Source organism: Barbus barbus (assembly GCF_936440315.1).
Source record: "Barbus barbus genome assembly, chromosome: 18".
Taxonomy (NCBI): domain Eukaryota; kingdom Metazoa; phylum Chordata; class Actinopteri; order Cypriniformes; family Cyprinidae; genus Barbus; species Barbus barbus.
Window position 1 is genome coordinate 27,915,808 of NC_136746.1, and position 23,209 is coordinate 27,939,016.

General features: G+C 36.6%; 2 protein-coding genes across 2 annotated transcripts in view; both read right to left on the reverse strand.

Annotated features, from left to right (window-relative positions):
* Positions 1-650: 650 nt before the first annotated feature.
* On the reverse strand, positions 651-18,844 carry LOC306884699 (uncharacterized protein). The gene is made up of 4 exons (XM_079440813.1): positions 18,525-18,844; positions 16,754-17,022; positions 13,932-14,065; positions 651-3,886 (listed from the first exon to the last, which is right to left on the reverse strand). Exons 1-4 carry the CDS (start codon positions 18,539-18,541, stop codon positions 3,770-3,772), a joined length of 537 nt encoding a protein of 178 aa, XP_079296939.1. The 5' UTR covers positions 18,542-18,844; the 3' UTR covers positions 651-3,769.
* A 224-nt stretch (positions 18,845-19,068) lies between these two features.
* LOC306884697 (acyl-coenzyme A oxidase-like protein) overlaps positions 19,069-23,209 on the reverse strand; it is a 47,772-nt gene continuing 43,631 nt past the window's right edge. The window contains exon 19 of the mRNA XM_079440811.1: positions 19,069-20,294. Coding sequence (XP_079296937.1) covers positions 20,118-20,294 — 177 coding nt within the window. The 3' untranslated portion in view covers positions 19,069-20,117. The remainder of the gene's footprint in view (positions 20,295-23,209) is intronic.

Consider the following 23,209-nt stretch of genomic DNA (forward strand, 5'->3'; position numbering starts at 1 on the left):
ACTGGCTGTTCAATTTATTGAAACTTAAATCATATTAAACTGACTTGTACTTGAATCTTGTACAACATAAAAATTGAAGTTAAAATTGGTTAATTTGATGGTTAAAAAATGGAAAACATGTTGACATAAGTCATCAAATCAAATAGAACAATAAAGCATGCACATATATTCATGTTTTTATGTTATCTTATTGCAGAATATATGATGAAAATACTACTTTTGTTGTTTTTAAATAAATCAAGAATCACCTTGTATTGTCTTGTTTTTTAAAGTTGTATACTATTTTTGACGACATTTTAGGTCTGTTTATCATGTTTATTTGATGATTCATTTTTCATACTGACTTAATAATTCAAAGTACATTTATGTATTTGTGTACTTGTTTTACTCTGTCCAGTGCATGATATTTTTTCTCAATAATGACATAATTAATATTTTGCACAGTGTACTGTAATATTTTCCAGATGTTTATATTGAGTTCATTTAAACGTCCTAGTGATACAAAAATGACTTTATTTTCTTTCTCTGTGATTTACATTTAATGTTGATCCAATTACATTTCCTGTAGGGAAACAATAAAAAACCTAAGCCCATCAATTTAATTAAAATCTGTGGATTAATGCTTATTAAAAGAGACAGACTCTGTATTTAGAAAGTTGAAAAAAGCGGCTTTTATTTACAGCAGTATTGCACAAATTAGCACGGAAATGGTTCAGTGCAAAATACAAAAATTTGCATTTAACAAACAAACAAACAAAAACAAATTATCATTGTGCTACAAATGTACTGGGTCCTGGGTGGCGTTAGATTGGGTAATGCGGGTGTTCAGTGCAACAGGACTGAAAAGACTCAGTCAGAGGTCCAGTGAGAAATATACACAGGTTGGCCTGAAATTCATGAAAAAAAACAAAAACAAAAACGGTTTGTTCTGGAATCAAAGGGCTAAAGAACGGGAATGCTGCTTAAATCTTTCAGCAAAGGCAAAGAATGAACATGCAGCATGACACAATGTAGTATGCATTGAAAAACGAGGTCTTTGGTTCAAGTGGTAAACCTGGAACGGTAGACAAGCTAAACATTGTCATTTTGGCAAAGAGCAACTAACCGATATACAAATAAATGCATATGATAACACAGGGCCATGCATCTTCCACAAGTGGAATTGTCTAACCGACTTCCTAAACGTTCAGCAATACCTTTCATGGTAGGTAGTCAATACATCAGTTCATATTTAAATCTTTGCAACTTAAAAAAAAAACACATCAACGTTATACCAACATACTTGACGACTCATCCCGAGCCTTGTGCATTGATTACTGGAATACTGGGACAACGGCAATAAAAGGCAAAGCCGGGAGGAGAATCTATAAGCTGAAGTAAAGGTGGAAGACTGGTTAGTTCACGAAATCTGCACAGGTGTATTTCCCTTAGTCCCTGAGGCTGTTAAAGGTCATTTAGTCAGGCCAGTTTTTTAGACTCGGGGTAAGGCTGGAGTTAAACAGTGGTTGTAATGTGTACACTACTAGTGGAAATGGGCAATTAACTAGAACAGTTGCACATTTCAATCCCAAATTTGGTGTAACCATAAACAATGTTTCTGTGAATAAAATCCTGATCTATCACCATTGTGCCTTTGAGCAAGGCACTTAAACGCAGTTTCTTCCATGTGCATTATCACTTCGGAAGAAAGCCATTTCAAATAAAACCCCTTGACCTAAACTATATTCACAAAACTAGTCATAAACACATTAATGGAATCATCAATTACAAGCCCCAACTGTCATTTTTGCTCTCTAATAAAGAAACAAACAGACCAAACAAGGAATCTAACAAAACCGAAATACCAAATGTGGAATGTTTATGATGTAAAAACAACAAATACATCCATATTAGTTACACATACTTACTATCTTTGCCTGTCCAATTTGATTTATTTAATGACAGGTATTCAATAACATAAAACAATGCTCGAGTTATGAGATTTAGGAGTACCTGAAGGTGTTCAGAAGACCTTTTCACATGACTCTCATCTTTAAACACAAGCATAAAGCGGCACTTTGCAGGAAAAACATTGCAGATAGCAAAACTATTTTCTTGGCTTTCTGGGTAAGAAACGGGGGAAAAAATGGTTTGTCAAATGTAGGTTCATGTTGTGTTGTATATAACGCGCTTTGAGAGTTCAGTGGCAAAAAGGGTTCAAGTTAATATTATTTGACATTACGTTATAGGCAATATCAACGGCTATAAGTCAGTGAAATATCGGTTAAAGTTCACAGGCCAAAAAAGGTCTATTGCCCATGGTTGCTCACACAGAAGTCACTTTCAAACCAAGTAGCTTTCGGTCGAAGCGGTGAATTTCGCATGACCAAAGCGGTGTCCCAAATGACACAATATGCACTTATGCACTCAACCATGTAGCATTCGAATTATATAAGGTTATTTTGTCATCAATAATTGCAGTCTGATAGCCCCTTCGCGACGTAATTAAAGCTGTGACAGTTGAGTGCACGAAGTGTTCAACATTCCACACTTCATTTTTTCGGTTATTTAAAGTGCACTTTTAATTTTTGGAATTTTCAGTGTGAACACACTACTCGCACTATTTATACTACAAAACGTCATAGAATAGTGCATAAGCACGCGATTTGGGACACACCTCAACTTGAGCATGAGTGATATCTGTGCACTTTCAATTGTGTGGATTCCTATTGAAATGACTGGATTTCTGCCACAAAATCACCTTAAGGATGGAATCTTTTGGGAAATAATTATTATTTTTGCCATTTTTCCTTGGCTCCAGTGCAAATCTGTAGCACAAGTTTCTTCCAAATGGTTGCATCAACAATACACTAAAATGGAAAGTGGCAGTTATAGTATACTAATACTAGTGCCTACCTGTCAATGTCTTCCTTTCAGTTTATCAATTTACACTACTAAGTTGTAGTTAGTAACAAATGTTACAACGCAGTAGCTTGGTGCTTCAAAGTTTCCCAATGTTTTGGGATTAATGCAAGTCACGTGAAAAGGACTTTAATTATCTGGCTTTAAAGTGAGAATGCATTTCCAATGTAAAATCCAAGAAAACGACTGACTAAGGGTAAATCATCATGCAAATGGTATAGGTCAAATTTCTATATGATGCTTTCGATCATGTCTTCAATTACAATTTTATTAAAATTCTAACTTCATTTTATGTTTTGGGGTTTATCATATTCTATTCTATTTGATGACTATGCAAACCAAACACAAGTGCAAACTTGGAGCCAATGAACACATGAGGGACAGACAGAACCACTAATATCATCGCTTTACCAACTAACGTCCACGTTCATGAAATTATACACAAAATGTACAAATTAAATACAGTGAAAATAAATATAAAAGCAATAAAGAAAAAGACAGGGTAAAGACAATAAAGAGAGATGTGTTAAGGGCAAACAGGCAATGAAGGCACGTTTTCCACACTCCACATGGGGTTCAACAAAAACCTCCACGTCAACACAGCATCTAATGGCTCAGCTTTCCATGTGAACGCAGGAAACTCTGCTGTGTGTCAGTCTATGGATGGCCGAGGGTTACCAATTTATGTATCCGTCCAAGTCTGCACATATCCCGACAGGTCCTAAACTGTACGCCGAAACCCGGAGAGGTTGCAGAAGAGCAGCACTGCTGTTATCCCTTATTATGTACATATTTACAGTAAGGTAAGGGGGTACAATGTACGATGCTACATGTCTGCTACGCGTCTGCTGGGAGTTCAATGTGTCAATCATCTCCTTTGCAGGAAAAACTGTACTACACGTCCGATAAGGTCGTTCATCCACACGATGATGGCGTGTTCGTTGGGAGCGTGCAGCTGGTTGTTGTTGTTCCCGCCTGCACCGGCCTGTTCGGATGAGAGAAAAACAAGGCATTTAATTGAGAATCATGTTATTAAAATCAAATACAAATTACAAGAAAAAGGTGCTAGATCCTTTAGGGATGGCATATTCTTGTAGGTCAAAAACGAGATAGCATTTTGCACTTCTGGTTTCATTGTTTAATGGGTTTTTGGGCTGAAATAAGGTTTTTGGTAAAGACAACCTCAAGACATTTTCATCTTTTATTCCACACCATAAAATACATCAGTAAGATTATTTTTGAAGCTTTACATGCCTTGAAAAAGCAAGTTGCTAACAAGTGTCTAAATGGGACTACAAATACTAATACGAAATACAACGTTTATTCTCAAAATATTACTAAGAGTTTATTCTCATGTTGATACAACTTTGTTGTGGTAATTTTGACTATTTTAAAAATATTAGGAATTTAATTTATCACTGCAGCGCTATATTGCATTTGTTGGAATTGTTATAAAAAAATAGTATATATAAAATATATAAATAATGAATATACTATTTCATAGCTGTAATTTTGCTTTTAAGGGCATAAATATAGAGATGTGACTCTAAATCGAGGGTTTAGCTTGAATAAAATCCTTTTAGCATAGCACACTAACTCTTCTGTATGTTGCATCTGTTAATTAAATACATTTCCTAAATGCTAAAATGCTTTTTAGCAAAGGGGTTGGATTTAGAGCTAAATGCTAAAAATAATACTGTTTACATTACTAATCTACTATTTTTGGGCATATTAGCGCACTTACACACACGTTGAAATCATTCTGACTCGCAGCTGCTAATATTTACAGTAAAGAGCCGCCCAGGTAAGTCCTTCAGCATATACCGTGACACTCTGCACCATGTTGACACATGAAATACCATGTTGAGACCTTGATGCTTTGAGGGATTTTTCAGTATCTTTATGCCGTTCAGATCTACAACAAATGCAATACAGGAACTAGCAGCTGCCAGGTTATCTGGTGATCTCCGAGTCTGTGAGATTTGGCAACGGCTGACCTGAACCAGGTGGCCTCTTTCTGGCCTGCAGCTCTGCGCTGCGTTCACCCGGCATGCTGAATGACTACGATAAGCAGCGAGGGCATTTCCCCCAGGAGACTGGCAGGAACTCGTGAGGAAACGCACTCTACAAGCCAGAAAAAAGACGAGAAAAAAAGCCTTTCCTGTAGAGAATGAAAGGAGGATGAAAAACAGCAGGCCGGGGCGTGACCCTCACCTCCACGATAAGAATCTATTCTCAGATGGCAACTATCAACAGGCTGGGTGAATCTCATAAAAACTGGTATTTCTGCCCACAATCCAAAGACAAATGTTTCCAAATAACAAAATGATTTGGTAACACTTTAGAATAGGGAACACTTATTCAATATTAACTATGACTTTTCCCTCAATAAATTCCTAATTTGCTGCTTATTAATAGTTAGTAAGGTAGTTGTTAAGTTCAGATATTGGGTAGGATTAGGGATGTAGAATAAGGCATTAATATGTGCTTAATTAGTACTAATAAATGGCGAATATTCTGGTAATATGCATCCTAATAAGCAACTAGTTAAGAGACCCTAAAATAAAGTGTTACCAATGATTTATATAATTACTCAATTATATTATTTATAATATATAATTAGTAAAAAAAAAATATTTATTTACTATTTTTAAAAAATCTAAATAATTGTATTGCAAATACGATTATATACAGCAGAGGAAAATTAGTAAAATTACGCAAAAGTGCAAAACAATAAAAAAAAAAAAAAAAAGGTCTTAAAAGAGGCATTTTATGAATGCCAAAATGTAATTAATTTTACTTCACAATTTTAATTCTAGCATCTTTATTTTTTTTTATATTTTTTAAGCTTTTTGCTGACCTGTGTATGTGTGTGTAAATATATATATATTTTTAATATTTACAAAATTATATATATATATATATATATATATATAATTTTGTAAATATTAAAAATATTTTTTTCTTTATTATAATAATAAGTAACAGTGCTTAATTGTTATGCTAATAATGTCACATTGCAAAAAAAAAGGCTCTTAAATATGTTTTTTTTTTTAAGTGAAACCTAGTTTAATTTATTATTTTGGTTTTGAGGTTAAATTACCCATTTTATGAGATTCACCTGGCTATCACACACATTTGTTAATTAACTAAATCAGTGAATCAAGGCAGGTGTGCATCTATGAATAAAATTGACCTGCATGGGGTCTAAATTAGGCCCTGTCATAAAACACTTTCTTTGCAAACAAAGACAGAGATTGAAAAAAACTGCTTTTAATTCAGTAAAAGCCCTGCCAAAAATCTCAACGTGCCCAAGGAGGGATTGTGTACTCAGCCAGAGGAAACAGGTGAGGAGGAAGTGGAGTGAAATGGAGGGAGATTTCACCGTGTGTGTGTGTGTGTGTGTGGTTATACAAGAGAATCATGAATCAGTGGGACTGTGGCACTCAAACCGAATGTGCTTCAAAGAGAAACGCTCGTTTCAAATGCTGCATATTTTCACATGACGTTCATTTCGACTCGAGTGAGTCAACGCTAAACCACGCATCACTGCGAGTCAATGATTTCCACAACAAAATAACTCCTGAGGTCACTGAGTTTAGGTGAACTGAATACAAGGGGCATTTCAGAGAGGAAGCAGTGCCACATATTGATTTAAATATGAAGGAAGCTTGATCTGAAGAAGTGCTATGTTTACTGATATGGGTTTTCAATGGCCAGTAGTGATAAACAGAGTAAGATTGCTGTTGTGATTATCAGCTAGGGGTGGGTGATTAATTCAAACAATGTTTTTTTAAATCAAGGAATCACAAATATCATCAAAAACTTAGCGAAGTTAGAATTAGACATGTTGACAATAGTCCAATGCGACAAAATTACAAAACAAAAATGCTACTTCATGCATGAGACCTGTAAAGAACTTCTGTATGTTTGATATTTAATGTTTGCATGATAGCGACAGGCTAATATCTGCTGTTATTTTTTGTTTTTACAAAACATTTACTGTTAATAATAACATACTACTGGTGTTATACAGTACTTTGCCATTTTGAACTTGAACTGCCTTGACTTTTTGAGTTGACCTCTAAACTGAATGGGTTCATTTTGGTTAAGAAATATTTAGCATTTTTATTATTTTGTAATATTTCTGAACATACAGGATATGTTTAAGACAAGTTAATTGACTTCACATTTCATGCATTGTTTCTGCAAAGATAATTTACAATTGTTTTACATTTACTCCATGTTGACGACCTTGGAATTGAATTTTTTTGCTATATCGCCCAGCACTAATATCAAGTGCACAATGCATAGTCTGTAGTGCGATTAACCTAAATAATTTTTAAATGCATGTATAATGTATAAATGCTGTACGAATATTCACATTATATACTAGACTGTAATCAAACATTTTAAGTGCGCTACAAGCCCCTTAAGGATGGTAAAATTTTAAAACAGCTTCAAACACACTCAGAATTCCAAGTCAGAACTTTCTGTTTTAAAATTTGGAGGGAGATTTAATGCTTCCATTAATTGGACACAGATATGATGACCCTAAAACAGCCAAACAGCATCAGATGTATTGATCTATCGCTAGTTTACATAACTGTTCATATGTTGTTACAAAAGAGCAGTTGTGTGTTGCATGCACAACTTAAGCATGTAACGAAAAGGCTCTTGCTTGTGATGTGGTGAGCGTGACTTCAAAACCAGCATGACACTGCAGATCGAGTAAAATGATAGAGGCGCATCCCTCTAATCAGGCACATTTAGCTTATGCGCAGCTGCAGAAAAACACAGACTTATTTACTATTTCAGCCCGGTTCGAGTCGACACAGATCAGCGCTCACCTCCTCCATCTGGGATCAATTCATCACTGTTAGCTTTAAAAACAATCTTGACACAAACGATGGTGTTTATGTAGAGTCCTATCTGTACTGTGGGACGGGAGGCGAAGAGTGGCATCCCTGACTCATCTCGCAGGGACAATGGAGTCTGGCATTGAAAAAAAAACAGTGACCACATGCAAGTAAAACAGAGCTGCCACAACTCAACAAAGCCAGAGTGCAGCAAAACAATCCTCACAGACTGTAGTGAGCTGCTAATACATTCACAGATGGCCGGTCTGCTATTGCCAGAGCTGGTAAAATGCATGTAATACAACACAAGCGCATGTGCTTTTAGTTTACGTGGAGCAATAGCATGTGACAAACTCACGAAATAGAAAAACATGGAGCAACAAAGAAACTACACCATATTAGCTGCACGTCAGCCTGCAGTTGCACAGTCAAGTCGTATGATGCTGGGATGTGTATTATTGTGAGAATCAGTGTAATGACATGAAAACATGAGGGAAAAGTACAAACAGATGCAGAGGAAGCAGAATTTGGGACTTCATTCAAAATTCAAACTTTACAGTAAGTTTCCATTTGTGAACGACATGAACTAACAAAGACAATACTTGGAATTGATTTTTATTTCATGTTAATTTCAACATTTTCTAATAGGCTACTTAATTAAAATAATCAAAAAGTATCTGTCATTTACACATTATCGAATGCATCTGAGCCAACATAACCTAACAATGAACAGTCGTGTTTTTTTTATGAGATTATATTATAGTTTTTGTTGTTTTTAAATAATTTTACATTAGTTTTAGTTACAGTTTAGTTTTTTATTATTTTATATTAAGTATATTTTTGAATGTTAACTATAATAACCCCATGAAGAGTTGTACTTTTATTAACTAATGTCCTACATTAAACATAAAATAAAATAAAAATATTATTTTAAAATAAAATTTTTAAATATTTTTAAAATAAAATAAAATTTCCAGAATTTTACAATAAAGGCTTTGTTGTAAAATTTTTCCAATTTTTAAAAAATATATATTTTCATTATTGAATTGTATTATTATTATTATTATTATTAATAATTTAATGCATGTTCCTGGTTTTATTGTGATTGATATCTAAGGGGACAATAATTGAAAGTAATTTTATGTAATTCTAATTGACACAAAAACCTGTTTTTCAGAGTTTAATTTTTTTATTTACCACCAAACTACACAACAAAACATATTGAATGCACTGTACTTCTAATTCTAACTCTTGCACATTTTCTTCCATAGCATATTAAATATAACATCTACCCCGACTAAAGGCATGTTCATGCCAAGAACGATAACTATAAAGATATTTATAACTATATTATTGTTCACACCAATGCATGATAATATTATGTTTATCATAATCATGTGCTGCAGTTTTAAATGCTCTTTAAATCTCCCACTTTAAATGCTCAAGCTCTTTAAAATCAGGTGGATTCTGATTGGCTGTCAATGTTTTATTGTTCATAAAATCACTCTGGATGTGATTCCAACAATATTGTTTCTTTGTGTTGTTTTCATCGTATTTGAACAATTGTCTTCTTTGGTGTGAACAGGCCTTAAGGTCAACTGAAGCATCTTTATCTACTCCATGAAGCATCCAGTGATTCATTTCAGCTGCGTTGAGGTTCTGACTTACTACTAGTCACTCAAACAGCACTAACCCTCAGGGAGACAGTAAGTTTGCAGCATGTTCGGACATAAACGCATACAATCATCTCCTGAGAGGTAGCCACATGACTCAATAGAAACTTCACCAGCTACAATACCCTGGACTGTTCCTGTTCTCCAGGGAAGAGGCCTGCAACAAAAGAGCATTGATGCAAAGAGCTGACAGAGGTCCGTCATGTGCGATTTTGCAGGGCGAGATGCAGACATTAGCTGCGCTGGAACAACAAGCAGCTCTGTGGCCAGACATCTGCTCTGCATTAGCGCGATGCTTACTAACTGAGTGCTAGCATGTCACACCAGAGCTGGAGAAGTGCTGAGGAGAGCAAACAATCTGGAAAGAGACTTTGTAACGCTGCACATCCAGGACAATTATAGGGTCTCCAATAAATCCCAGCTGAAGTTTCTGATTATCTTCCTATTTATGAGAGGAACTTGAATGGAAAGCTCACACTCAGTTCTTGCGTCGCTGCATTTAATAAACAAGGCCGCCAAAAGAGATTTGATTGCTCAAGTTTTTCTTAATTTATTTTTTATTGGTGCCAAGCATCATTATTAATATTCCTCATACTTACTGTTAGGGATTTATTCAAATCTCTAACACAAAGTGTTAGACGTTATTAGGCACATAACTCGTCCTAATACCTCAAATCGAGCGTCTTGAGTGGGAGAGGTGTGATATTGCTTTTCTAAGTGATCAAAATTACAATTTTTGTCTGGCGAAGGATAAAACAAGCCAAAAAAACTCATAAACGTACAATGAATTAGGGACCAGGCATAATTTTAATGTGTGATTTCTAGACCTGAAAAGGGGGTGCAAATTAATACAAATGATAAAACTACATTGGCATTTCTACAGAAAATATAATTTTTTCTAGTCATGCCCAGCTCTAAAATATTTTATTGAGTAGAAATTGTGAATAATAATTTTTTTAAATCCTTATCCTTAATCCTCATACAATGCCTTACAAAAAATGGAACTCACTGGGACTTGAACTATTGTGGAAAACTGGGGCCAGAAAGGTTCAAAAGGTTGAAAACCACAGGTCTACGTTATAATTTACTTAAGTTAAACACTATAAACCACTTAGCAACACCCTAGAAACCATTTTCAATACTCTAGCAACCACAAGCAGTGCTCTGACATGAGCTTTACACAAGATAGCATTTTTGCATAAAGTCAACTGTTTAATGAAATTGAGGCATTTTTGTTAAGTGCAACATTTCAAATGTGGAAATACTTCATTTCATTGACAATCTTCCCCAATCAGTTATTTCAAAAATCACCATATAGACGTCAATCAAAAGTGGACTAAATATACAAACACGCACATGCATCAAAACCCAAAACAAACCCCTGAAGGTTGAGAACCACTGGTCTACATCACAGTTTACTTGCTACTTTCTATCAACCATTTAGTAACAACCTAGCAACCACTTGGAATACCCACAGAAGCTTGTTTCATTCATATTTTATTCCATTTATCATGAAACTTTTATGGAATTTTGGGGATTTTTGTTTAATCCCACATTTCAAATGTAGAAATGCTTCAATTCATTGACAGTTTTTCCAATCAGTTATTCCAAAATTCGCTGTATTGAGGTTAAACAAACATGATATAAACAAACGAACACACGCAGGAGCATCAAAACCTCAAACAAACACCCGAAATTACATCACAGACACGTGAGAAGAGAAACAAACAAAAGCGAGGAGTCCAACCCCTCCATTTGGAGTGCTGGCAGGCCGTTTCCTCTCTGACCCTGACAGTGAGCGGCTCTCGCTAGGCCTGAGTGTGTCTCTACGGCGCTGAGGAGACTGACCCGCTGCATAATTAGAGCCCAGAGCCTAACCGCAGGGTAAACATAATGAAGCTGAGCCGTCCCAGACACATACAGCTCTGCCATGCAATCCTCCCTCTTTCTCTCTCTCTCTCTTTTCAGATGACCCCTCGGCCTATTAGAAACTCCACCAGGGCTATTAGTCTAAATCTTTAAGAGAAGTGGGCGGTTTGGGGGGGGGTTGGGATGAATTCTGCTCCTCCTGAGTCTTCTGAAACATGGCAGACGCTGTACGAGGCTGTTGTCACGCACACGCTCTAATGTTAGGGCTGCTCGTTGTGAGTCATTACACGGGTATAACATTCGAATGGACTTCGCATCCACTCTTAACTGTGCTTCAAGATTACTTTTGAGCTTTGCATTCATTTAACATATAAAATGACCAAAATTATACACCTGCTGTACTTCCAAAGGGGACTTCAAGATGACTTAAAATGCTTTCAAATAAAACAAAATAAATATTTAGAATTCTAACTTCTTTCCTTTGGAATTCTGAGTTTAAATCCCACAGTTCTGACGTTTTTCTTTGAATTCTGAGCTTTCATATGGCAATTCTGTTTGTTTGTTTCCGCCATGAAATAAAACATAAAAAATGTAATTGCGACTTCTTATTTCACCATTCTGACTTTTTTTCCACACAGTTCTGACCTGAATATACAAGGAAGCTTAAAAGTATTTCTACATGTGAAAAAGTCATGTAAAACACTCTGCTTTCTCGTGCCCTTTCATTCATTATAATCTATCTAGCTATTTTCTCAAAATCTTTACTTGGTGCAAAACTTTTCCAGCTAAAAAGCTCCTTTTTTGCTTTAAAAATGGCCTTCTTGGGTCCTAAACCTGAAGGTCCGCACTGATAAGGCTACAGGGTGTGTCTGGAGAACCAGGCAAACACGACACATCCAGCAACAATGAATCACTGATGAATCAAGTACACTTGTTTACAGTAAATGGGTCATGCAGCATTCTATAAGAGCATATCTCTGAAGACATGTGATTGTTCTGGAAGGATATTATTTTAAGAGGAAAAAAAACTTTGAAAACAAAACAAAAAGTTGCCACAGGCAGAGTGAAGCATGAGACATAGCTTAACGATCAAATTAAGAACAAATCATATTTACACTAGCATTCACTGGTCTGGGGGTTTTAAGGTTCCAGTTTTCAAATATTAATCAGCACAACTGTTTCCAATATTCATAAATGTTTCTTGAGCAGCAAATCAGCATATTAGAATGATTTCTGAAGGATCATGTTACTCTGAAGACTGGAGCAATGCTGAAAATTCAGCTATTAAACAGCTATTTTAAATTGTAATAATATGTACATTATTTATTACAAGCATTTTGATCAAATAAATGCAACCTTGGTGAGCACTTTTCAAAAAATTTTAAAAAATCTTCTGAATGGTAGTGTGGTAATGTTTGTACGAAGATGTAAATTTATGAAAAGTTTAAGTTTAAAACATAATGTTAGACTTTTGTTCACACACTTAACCGCAAGTATGAGCAATAAATAGTAACTGCTGCCTTAACAAGCACCACTAATAAATGTACCGTTGAGCTGTTTATGAGCACGTCTGGGCTCTTGCCTACAGGTGTATCTTTCAAGAGGTTTGGAGGTCTTGCTCACTTCAACGATGACTAAGGTCATTTTACGCAGCAATAACCAGACAACGATTGCCGGAGTAGATAAGGCTCTATTTGCATGCTGAGCTCACAGAGACGACCTCAATCAAAACTCTGTCTGTTTATACTCCTACAGAGAGCGGCTACGAGAAGCTGTTCAACTTGAAATCCTCAAAGCGACATTCGCTAGTTTCCAAATCAATAGCAAGCTAAGTTGAGAGCGTAAGGTCTGACACAACATAATAAACACAAATACTACCAGACAGAACTGTTTCCAACTGGACGGCTGCCCAAGCAGGAAGCATGACACAGTACTGGAGTCCAAGAGGTGAAAGGCAATAATTCTTCAACGGAGGTATTAATTAGCTCAGATTTAACCAATACAATAACACAATCTTATCAGAGCCAGCAACGTCATTATACAGAGAAAACACGTTTGAATTCAGTATGAATATTAAAAGGAACACCTGATACTGATTTGACAAATTTCATATATAGTGGTGCTAATTACTCAGTATTACTACTGTTTTATTTTTTTCTAATAAAATACAATCTCAAATAAAAAGTGGGACTTCAGTGAGGAATCATAAATCCCTTAATTAACAGTTACTGATGATTGTATAATCTAGTAATGGAGAATGAGATGATGAAAGACGAAAGTGTGAACACCATATCAGCCTTGATTCTTTAGAAGAACCTTGATTTCTTGACTGCTGCTGAAGTGATGCAACATTAAGAAATACAAGTTATGAAAATAAAGCTCCCTTTTACAGAGACAGAGTAAACATTTCCCTCATTAAGGCCCTGATCTGCAGAGACTTGCGATGCCGCTTTCATATGCGCTCTACACCTGATTTAAACTCTGATATGAGAGGGGGCGGCTTCCAAATGTAAATTCAAACCAGCTCCTCTGGACAGACAAAGAACGCCGTTGCTCTAGCGAGTGAAAATATTTCATCATCATCAATCTCCTGTGCTTGATCCTATGGTGTCAGCTCAACATTACTCACCCCCTGACAGTACCGACGGTTGAACTCATCACCAATGCGCCGCAGCTCCCGAGCGACCACCATCTCCGGCCCCATGGCTCCGACAGGTGCTGCCATCTGCACGTGCTGGTGGCTAGGTTCGGCAATCCATACCTCTGAGAAAGACAAGGGAATTCACTTTTAAGACATTCAAACCTCAAATGATAGGGATGAGCAATATGAGCAAAAACATTTTGTATCACAAAATATGTACTTTTTTAATTTAAAGGTGATTCAAATGTCTTAATAATGTCCAAAGTAAAGGTAGGTCTATCAAAGATGAATCTGATTTATTTTTTAATTGAAAACTTGTTTTGCAATATAAAACACTAAAAAAATTGGTGTAGAAACAATTTTCACTTGCTAGTAAAACTGCTAGTAAATAACACAATTAATAAGAAATGACAAGTAACGCACTGAATTTAAACATAATACATAATATATATATATATTTGTAAAATGCATTGCTATAATTCTTCCAATCATTTACAAAAAATCTTTACGGTGAACATTTAAAAAAATATATAATACTAATATTAGATGATTTAAAAATGAAAATAAAAAATAAATAATAATAATAATGTAACGTCCCTTTTATCTTAAAAAAATATCCAATGTAAAATTGAGTCTATCACAGATAAATCTGATTTATTTTTATATTTGCAATGCAATAGGAATGATTTGTGGCATCATCTGAAAATATCAGTTTAAAGTTTTTTGATTAAAGATTACGAAAACAAGCTTTTGTGCACAGTTGAATTGTGAAGGCCAGGATTAAGAATAAGGGGCTGTGTCATATTTAGAGACTTGACGATGGACTTTAAACAAGCTGTAAAACAACTACAAATCAAGACATTTCTTAATTCAATTTATCCCTAACTGTTTTTTCTTCTTTCAAGGGCCAGAGTTCACACTGTCTTCATACGGTCACACAGAAAGCCAGGATTAAGAATCTAAATAAGCTTAACTTGATGAAAAAACAAACACTATTTGAAAAGAGTCATTTCCACACCATGCAGGATGCAACTTTTTCTAACAAACGTCTCTTGTATATCGCATGGCATCGTCTGGTGCAAACAACCACCTCTGAAACCTCTGGTTTGGTTTTTCCACAGCATTATCATGATGAAATATTTGCCAACAGTGCTAAAATTATAGGTTGTCAGTTGTAAGACAGTAGCTGAACGATAGCTGAGGTTATGAGGCTAAACGCTAATATCACCCAAATTCTGTCTGAACTCAAATTGATCTCTCTCGCTATGACTCAAGCGAGAAGCTGTTTGACTGTTATTTCTCGTGCTCAATCATATTAGGACCATTGGATACTCATTTCCTTTCACAACTCCCCTAGGCCTGTACGAACTGAACCAGACAATATCTCAAATATCACTCAAAGTTTTAGTCAACGCTTTCACCTCATTCTCTCAGGCCTGTGACAACAACAACATCTCAAATGAGGACATCTAAATCAATATTGCAGTGGTCAGATGATTGCGTGCTCTGTTTTGGGTTTGTTTATCACCGCATATTCATTTATCTTTGGACAGAATAACGCGTCTGACCCACAAGAGGTGCTCAAAAAGGGCACAGAGTTCATGCGTGTAAATCCAAGACCTTGTGCCAGCACAATGCAGCAGCTAAAGGTATAAACAAGAGGCCACTGGTAGAGGAACTCTCCCGTCGAGCGAGCAACAGATGAGAGCCCTGATAAGTTATTGTTGTTTCTCTTCACCATTAAGAGTGGCTACAGGAAGACAATTATCGCCATCTCAAATCTCCTGGCTCTCAATAGGGAAAACAGAGATGGTTGGATCTCGTGTCTAGCCTTCACAAAAGACAGGCTAGTCTATTTTGACTGCGTGCACTAAGGCCGATTCTCCAACTTTCTTGAGGCCTCGGTGACAGTGAAGGTAAACAAGACGACAACAGGCAAATCAGCCCACTCCATCTGAGGCATTATGCGAAGATGGGTCACACGCTGTGGTCATGCGTCTCAGGTGCACCGGGTTTGCAAGATATTGTGAATGAACCAAGCTGAAGGCTCATGCACATGCCTCAGAATACATAATGCAGTGAACAATCTGATGTTAAGAGAGGAAATGCTTCTTTTAGAGCAGCTTTCACAAAGACAAATGAGTCGACTTGGATTTAGGCAGATCTGTGCTGCTTCTAAATGAGAAGAACATGCTTTCTGGAAGAGATTCTCAAAACATTATGCTTATCACTGAGCTAATGTGGAAAACTGAGAGCCAAGTTAAACATCCAAAGCACTTGACATTCATAAACAGTGAGATTTGACTACATGAATATTTTCATGCACCTTTGCTTCACCTGTACAATCTGTCACTATTTTATGTTTGTATTTTACAGACCCAGGGACCCCCATCCTCTATTCAGACCCCCGATATGTATAAAATGGCTAGATTTTCTTTGATTAACATGCATACCATATAGCAAATGTACTACATTTTCACTAATATCAAATATTTTTAAAGAAAATCTGTGTTTTATATATCTGTCCACTGACCCCCAGGGGCCCAAAACCAAATTGCCCTTTGACCTTGGGAATAAAGCCTTGTTTTAGATCTCATTAAAAATGACAATTTAACGGATTATTAACTATAATCGCAACAAAATCAAAAATCAATAATTATAATTTCGTCATGACATGTTCGTCAAAACATAGAAGAGCGCGCGTGTGATTCAAAGCTGGAGATGCCTCGCTGTTCGTCGCGTCAGTGTCGTGTTTACACACCACAAAATAGAGCCTTTTATTCGCTCTCTGTTCTCCAGGGGGCTCTTACCATCATCTTGCGCTTCGGAAATATTGGGCATTAGCGGGGAACTTGGCACAGAATCGCTGTCGACGGAAAAATAGCCACTAGAAGACCTGGAGAAGGTTCGGCACATCGGTGACCTCGACTGGTGACTATTTGACATGGCAATCCCTCCCCTTAACGGGTCCCCATCGCTCGGCTGAGGGAAGTCAAAGTGTTCGGAGCCCAACACAGCTCCGCCACCGGCGCTCTCTCCGCGTCCCCGCGAGGTCGGGCCATTGGCCAGGGTTTGCTCTCTGCAGAACAAACAAAACACTCATTACTGTCTTTTCCAAGCGGTTCGAAGAGGAATTGTGTGGGTTGTTGGCAGGGGGTTTTGAATTTCCAGTCTATTTCGTGGCGATCAGCACGCGTTTGGAAACTCAGCTGGCAGCGAGCGCTACAACCGGCGAAGTGCGTCACAAACGAGCTCCACTTCAACTTCCTATTTCTTCCTTACAGCAAAACAGTCAACATTTTGGGATAAAACAAGAATGCGCGAAGGCGTCGCGTCGAAAAGATACCGCACGGCACTTGGAGATCGCGCTGGAGCGGAACCTGCTGGCTTTGTTTCTAGACAGCTTTATTATGTCGCGCTTTTTAAAATGAAAACACATCCCACAGCTCTCCGTGTACCAGCTCGGCTTCATCAGTCAATGCCGGTTTAATGACAAAACAGCGACAGATATAGAAATAAAACAAATATAAGCTCAAATAAAAAAATAGAACAAACCCCGTCGTGCTGTTGTTGAAGCACCTACCGCTATATTTGTTGCGCCTGCACTTGTTAGTCAGCACTAATAAGTAGCCTACTTTATAGGAGCGCGATCAGAAACACGCACGCGACTGTATCTCAGTGTCTTTCTTCGGTTTTCTTTATATCTTGCTTCGATGTCACATGTCAGCGCGTTGCAAAGTCAGCATTTTACTGACTAATGAATATAATGTACGAGCGCGGAGTTTTATAGCTTTTTGTTATATCAACGAGAGAAAGGTGCGAAACAAAACAAAGTTGCCTATTAATAGGAGCGCGTCGACGCCTCCAAGTGTTCAGACAAACAGACAGCAGACAATAGCGCAAAGCTATGCTAGAATCAGTCAGATTAGACGATCGTTAAAATAAACAAACAACAATAATAATAATAATAAAATGCGTATCGCACTGCACTCCTGATCGCCATTGTTTCCAGCCGGGAACATTTTGAGTCTTATTTCGAAAGTAAAGCACGAATAAATGCATCTTTTATACACGCTGTTAGAGTATGCACTTGTGTTTAACTTCAAAAACAACCTCAGGTTTTCATCGTATTTTGACTTATTTTTAAAGAGAACAAATCAAACAGGTGCCTGTCGTTACGCATTGCAAAACAGTTAAATTATTCACCCTGGTTAAATGTCAACACGTATGAGAGGATTGGACTCCTCTACATCTCAACTTTTGTTGTCTTTGCGACATTGTTTGGCTGGACGCTCCGAAAAGCATCTGAAGTTTCACTTTTTTCCCCTCGCCGCAGCGCGCAACTTTGTTTTTTTTTTGCGCGTTACGCTTCGCCAGCATAAAATATCACCGCTATTAATAAACAAATTAATAACCCGATTTTACTAAACACTTTCTTGGGTTTTAAATCACGGCGATAAAATGTTAAAACACGTAAATTATTAACATGTAATCCTTCTGAAAGACAATATCGTGCAAAAACTAAAAAGTGTTGTCCTAAAGAAAGCCGGCATACTGCACGATACGCGCGCATGAACTCACCTGGACGTGTCAGACATATCCGCTGCAGCAAAAACGCGTTAACGCATCATCTTAGCGATAGACAATAAAACGAAGGGTAAATTTCGAAATATCCAGAGATTTAAAAAAGTGTTGTAAAAAAGTAATAATAAAGCACAATTCCAATAGCTGTGAATCTCTCGATGTTTCCTTTGGAGCAGCTTTCATATAAGATCCTGTTTGAAAAATGTCCACAGGATTGTTTTGAATGGTGTCTTTTGTCTCAGCGTCTTCTTAAGAGCACTTCCTCGCCGAGGCTCGCTCTCTTGCGTCTGCTGCGCAGAGAGAGCAAGTTCTTCTGTAGTCTATTTACTGAAGTGAACCCTCTCAGTAAAGCGGAGAAGCCTAAACCACGCCCATGGGATGGGCTTGCTCTCCAACCATATAGTTCTTCTTTTGCACGAGCTAGTCTCTTCTGTGGTATATTTCATGTACAGTCTGGTTGAATGATGTTTGATCACAAGTCACAAGTGAATCATGAAAATTTGGAAATAATGTAATGCTGCATGCAAAACAAACCAGGTTTACAATTGCCAAACTACATATTTTATTGTGTTATTAATTAAATTATCCACAGTTTGTGGCACAATAGGACAACATGCACAATGCAAACACAAAGACAATTAGATAATTAATAATTAAATATCCAGTCTTCCCTTAGTTTACATTGACAAGTGCAGAAAACCTGGAAATATCAGGGAATGCAACAATTTATTTGCAGAATATTACAGAATTGCCGTGTTAGCAGACTTTAGTAAGAAATGAACAAACTGAAAACAGATAAGGACATTTTTCAAGAAAACTTGAATAATTGGTAGTTTGGTCACAAAAGCATAAACGGACATCCCTTTGAAGACCCGGACTGAGCAGATTACACCAAAATTGTTTACCTTTATTTGGTTCAAATGATAAATGGCATTAAAAATGATAGCAGCAGTAATAAATTATCGTCTGTCCAACATATTATTGTATTTACGGTTACTCAATGTATGTGCAATTGTTTAAATATTCAATATCTGTGTGTAGTGATGACTAATTTTATTTGGCCTTTTCTCAACACGGTATTCAACTAAAAAACTGCCGTTTTTAGTGCGTTTAGTGCGGCATCTAAAAGGTTCTTTATTGGCATCTTGCTTCCATGAACAATCTTTAACATCCACAGAACATTATTGGACAAAACGTTCTTTGAATGTTAAGGTTCTCTAGATGTTCTTTACTCCAACAAATGTTTTTTTAAAGAACCGTTCACTGAAAGGTTCTTTGTGGAACCCAAAATGGTTCTTCTGTGGCACTGTTGCAAACCCGTCCCTTTAGAATCTTTATTTTTAAGAGTGAACAAGAAAAAGTAGTGTCGTGCCGATAGTATATTTAATTTTTTAAGGCCTTGGCCAGTAGCAGCAAGTTCTACCACTCTTGTTGGCACAAAGCATGATGCTTAATCATAAAACATCAGCTATGCATTCGTAAGTGCTTTGACCACCTCCAGTTAGTCCCTAATCACTCCCACCCAATGTGAAAGAACATCCAGCAACCTGAAATCACCCCATCGTTAAAAAGCCATGTTCATTCTCTCTTTCAGAGCTTAGACCATGGTTGGGTGCTGCTGGGATACTGTGGCTGCGGGTAGAAGGCCCATTCGGCCCTGGGACTGGCGACTCCAGCGATAGGAGCCTGGATGCAGCAGGACGGGATGTTGAAGTCATCGACCACCTTCAGCGCATCATCCTTCACCGACCTGCACAGCTCCAAAAGCTTCAAAACAAGCAGACCAGAGTCACAAGAGCGTTAATGCAGAGATTACACAACTATATCATTATACAACTGGATGTTTTGAAGAAAATGTGAGTAGAGCTTGCCCAGTGAGAAACCGCCAACAGTCACTCTCCATAATAAGTTGTACAATTTTTTATTTATGTCTATAACACAAACGCTGAAGGACATGTTGTATGCCAAAACTTTTATACATAGGGTTAAGGATTTAACCCTTAAGTATGATCAATAGCAAACACCACTAATGATAATTCTGAACTCACCAGAAGACAGATTTCTTAATCACATCTACACTGAAAAAAAAAAAAAAAATAGGCAGGGACAAATTTCTCTCAGAATTTTCTGGTAAATTTTACAATTACAAAGGCACATAACATGAGATTTTGAAGTAAAAAAGATGAATTAGGATTTTCTTGTAAAACACACTCCAATAATCTTTTATTTCCAACTTGGAAAAATAATTTTTACAAAGGTATTAGACAACAATTTATCACAGGAAATATATAACCATAACAATTCCTCTTCTATAATAGCACCCTCTGGTGGATTTTAACAGTTAACAGAAACATTTCAAGTTCCATTTCCCAATTTGCTCCATTGGATGAACTGTGTGTGTGTGTGTGTGTGTGTGTGTGTGTGTGAGCAGAAACGTTGATGTGCGAGTCATTGATGTGTGAGAATACCGTCATGTCAGGGTCAAGAGGTCAGGAATGAGATGTTCCTGCTTTAGCGGAGACCACTGAAGATCACCGTAACGTGATAAAAGACAGAAATGACTCACCGTAGCCAATGTTTTGAGCAGAACCACAGCATGCTGGATCAGATGACATGCTGACAGTATCAAAAGTTTGGCATTACTGTATTTACTGTAACATTGAGTTCTTCAAATACTTTTTAAAATCTTGTGGTCCCAATGTGGACAGTAAGTGTCATCTGAAATATATTTTATTATAAAAAAATTGGCTGTTATACATTTTTAGCCCTATAATATACTGATTAGTCCATGATTAAATTCCACAAATATACCTTATCTGTAAGATTATTTTCTTTTAAGTTTTTGAAATAAGTCTTTTCTACTCACCAAGGCTGCATTTATTTGATGAAAAATACAGTAAAAACAGTAATATTATGAAATATTGTTAAATTTATTTTAAAATGTAATTTATTCCTGTGATGCAAAGCATCATTACTTCAGTCTTGAGTGTCAAATGATCCTTCAGAAATCATTCTGATATATAGATTTGCTGCTCAAGAAACATTATTATTATAAATGTTGAAAACAGTCATGCTGTTAAATATCTTTTTTGTGGAAACCGATACCGATTTTTTTCAGAATTATTGGATGAATAGAAAGTTTAAAAGAACAGCATTTATTTGAAATAGAATCTTTTGTAAAATTATGAATCTTTGCTGTTACATTTGATCAGTTTAATGCATTCTAGCTGAATAAAATTATTACTTTCCCCAAACCTTTGAAGAGTATCATCATACAGGCCCATACTATTTAATAAAAGATCAAAAACGGTGAAAAAAGAAACTGAAAGTTACAACTTAAACACCTAAAAAAACTAAACTTTCCCGCAGAGATAAATAAGCATATATACATTTTGATGATGAACAATAAAAAGTTGACGCTCGTGTTATTTCGTAATCTGACGGCTGCAGAACACTTGCTTAGAAATAAGACTAAAACTATTCAAACTGATTAAACGATCAGAAAATTGCATTCAAATTGGAAAAAAAATCACAATCACACTATTCATCTCCCATCATTGCTTCATTCGTGAGGTGTCGCACTGATTCCACAGACATCCTGTGTGAGTCACAGAACCTGCTATTTTCTCCCACATCGCCTGACAAAAGAGTTAATTTATCGTCCTGACACTTTGGCTCCTGCTCAAGTCCTCCACAGCTCAAGATGAAACGATCACAGGCTGTCAGTTTTCTGCAAAGCTCTGCTTGTGTATTTTGACTTTTATAACCCTGTACTATGAAACCCCCTCATTGTTCTGTTTGAGAAACACTCGTTTATCTGTGCTGCATTAATGGTTGAAATATGTTTGGACACGTCTTGCTCAATAGCCGTCTGTCCAATGAGGAGTCTGAAATATGTCTGACCTCTCTCGTTCTCTCTTTCCAGATCGGCTGAAAAGAAAGTAGCTTTATGTAGAGGTTACATGGGCCATGAAGCAACACAGAGATAAGGAGAGCGTGTAAACAGAGCGAAAAAGAGATGGCATGAAAGAAGAGAAAGGACTTTGGTAACTCGCACACTATATACTGTAAAGACAAGTAAGTTCAGTCAAATACACAGTGCCATTTGATCAGCTTTGAAAAGTAAGATAAAAAAAATATATATTCGGCTACACTTTATTTCGATAGTCCACTTTAGATGTTCTACTAATTACAAGTAACTTTGTAACTACATGTCAACTAATTCTCATTAATTTGCAACTGCATGTCTACTAACTCTCAGTAGGGTAGGTTTAGGGTTAGTTGACATATACTTGCAAAGTTTCTCATAGTCAGTATGTTGTATGTTGTGGACCCATCAAAATAAAGTGTTAGCAGATATGAAGCAGACAGTCTACTAATACTCTAATGACTGCTAGTAGACAGTTACTTATTGTTAGTAGAATGTCTAAAGTGGACTGTCGAAATAAAGTGTTACCATATATTATTTTTTTTATATATATACAGTGCTATGCATAAGTTTAGACACCCATGCTAAAGTTGACTAAAAAGAGAAATAAAAAAATAATCTTTTGGAAATTGAACTTAATGCCTTAATTAAAAAAATTAGGAAAAATCCAACCTTTAAGGACACCAATATTCTTTGTGAATGAATAATGTATCGTAAATAAATAAATGTTCTTCCTTAAAATACAGGGTGCATA